This window comes from Pteropus vampyrus, unplaced genomic scaffold (genome assembly GCF_000151845.1).
Source record: "Pteropus vampyrus isolate Shadow unplaced genomic scaffold, Pvam_2.0 Scaffold45, whole genome shotgun sequence".
Lineage (NCBI taxonomy): Eukaryota > Metazoa > Chordata > Mammalia > Chiroptera > Pteropodidae > Pteropus > Pteropus vampyrus.
The window spans coordinates 2,586,935-2,589,269 of record NW_011888826.1 but is presented as its reverse complement, the minus strand read 5'-3'; the positions used below and the strand labels follow the sequence as shown (position 1 = coordinate 2,589,269).

Below are 2,335 nucleotides of genomic sequence, written 5' to 3'. Positions count from 1 at the left end.
ATACCATATATAAAAGTTAACTTAAAATGGGTCTAAGACCTAAATGTAAGAGCTAAAACCATAAAAAAGGTCTTAGAGGAAAACAAAAAAGATAAAAATTTCTGTGACTTTGAATTAAGCAATTGTTTGTTAGATATGATAACAAATCACAAGCAAAAATAAATAAATTGAATATCATCAAAATTAAAAAAATTATGCAATAAGTGAAACCATCCAGAAAGTAAAATTGTGACCCATAAATTAGGAGAAATATTTGGAGATCACTTATCTGGGAAGAGACTGATGTCTAGAATATATAAGGAACCCATAAGTCAATAAAAACCCAAATAACCCAATTAAAAGTGGGCAAAGGAACTGAACAGACCTTTCTCCAAAGAAGATATATAAATGGGCAATATACAAATGAAAAGATGGTCAACACCATTAGCTATCATTGTAACTCAAAACTGCAATGAGATACCTCTTCATACTCACTTGAATGAGTAAAATAAAGAAGACAGGTAATAAGTGTTCACAAGGATGTGGAGAAATTGGAACTCTTGAACACTTGCAGAGAATGTAAAATGGTACAGCTATTGTGGAAAACAGTCTGGTCATTCCTCAGAAGGTTAGATATAGAATTACCCTTTGACCTGGCAAGTCTTCCCTTGGGTACATACCTAAGAAAATTGAAAACATATATCTGCACAAAAACTTTTACATAAATAATTTATAGCAGCATTATTTATAATAGTCCAAAGTGGAAACAACCAAAATGTCAATCAAGTAATGAATGGATAAGTAAAATGTAATCTATTCATATCATGGAAATGAAGTACTGATGTAGCACTGCAACTATAGTTGAAGTAGTTACAACATGGATGTACCTTGCAATCATGCTAAGTGAAAAAAGCCAGACACAAAGGTTCATCGTGTAGTTGTTGCTGTGATGTAAGTGAGTTGAATAACTGTGCTAAGCAGCTCCAGTGTCTTAGATCCTGAGTTCTATATACTGGAATACAGACAAGTAAACTAATTCACATGCAATGAAATAAGCCTATGACATCCATTAAATACATGATTGAAAAAAATTTAAAGAACACATGGGTTATATTTAGAATGATTTGTAGAATGAAAACAAACATCAAAAATAGAGTTATGCATTCTCATATTGGAAGCCAAAGATAGATTCTGGCTTTGTCTATAATATCTAAATGCTTATTAAATTCAAGCAAAAACTATCTGCCTCGATTTCAAGTGACCAAACCACTTGTCTCTTTAAGTGTATCAAAGGTCTTTTATTAAAAAGAATCAAATTGTTGAAAATAATTTTTTCTTGGTATCCTGTACAATTAGCTTTGTGAATCTGTATAAATAGGTAATGAATCCTCCATATATGTGCTCTAGTTCCAGATTTGGACCTTATCAGAAGAAGCCCTCCCCCACAAATGATTCTACAATACCTGGATTTGAAACAGTAGAACTGGTGGTAGCTGGAATGAGGGATATTTACCGGTTTATGAAGCATATTTATATCTTTTGGCTCACATAATCCTGCAGCAATCCTGTAAAATTGGCATTATTATAACTCTAATTTACAGTTGTGGGAACTGATGCTCTGGGAGATGCTCTGGGAGATACGGTGCCTTGCCCAGAGCTGGTTAGTGCAGATCTTAAATCCTGGTCTTGGATGCCAAAGTCTGTGTGCCCTCCACATGAGCCATATGAACTGGAATTGTGGAACTTGTGGCCAAAGAGTCGCACTTTCAGTATCATTTCGTCACACTTCCGATCACCACCATTTGTCTCTGTGAGACTAAGCCCTGTAGATAAGAGGGTGAAAAATTCCTTAAGAAAAAGATCTCGTATTCGAGTTATGAATAAAGAGCTATGGAAAAAAAACATTATTTCAATTATATAATTTTGTGCTAAAAAAGAAGAGGGCTGGAAAAGAAAATGTAGTAGTCGTTAAATGACTAAGATATAAATCGTCTTTATGAGTGTCCAAATGGTAAGCCTTGAAGCATTGGACTGCCTCTGGCAAGAACTCTCTGGCTTTATTATTATTCTATGCTTGTTCCTTTGCTCTTCATAACATCAGGTGCTCCCAGATGGGCATATTCTATTTTGGAGGCAATGAAATGCTGTAGCTGAAGCAACACTGAACATATCCTCCATTCCAGAATGCCACTGGAGCAACACAATCCATTTGGATATGGTCCCCAGAGAGTCTGCAAGTCAATATTGGGCCAGGTCACAATGGGCTTTCTGACATTCATGGTTTAATAATATTCTCTTTCTGGACACATTGATATTAACCCTTAGTTAAAGTGTTCTTGTTTCATTTCCACTGTGG

The 2,335-nt window shown here is 34.9% G+C and overlaps 1 protein-coding gene across 1 annotated transcript in view; it reads right to left on the bottom strand.

The window, feature by feature from the left end:
- The window catches only part of XKR4 (XK related 4), a 492,307-nt gene that overhangs the window by 483,275 nt on the left and 6,697 nt on the right, over nt 1-2,335 (bottom strand). The window contains exon 2 of the mRNA XM_011359204.2: nt 1,579-1,802. Coding sequence (XP_011357506.1) covers nt 1,579-1,802 — 224 coding nt within the window. The remainder of the gene's footprint in view (nt 1-1,578; nt 1,803-2,335) is intronic.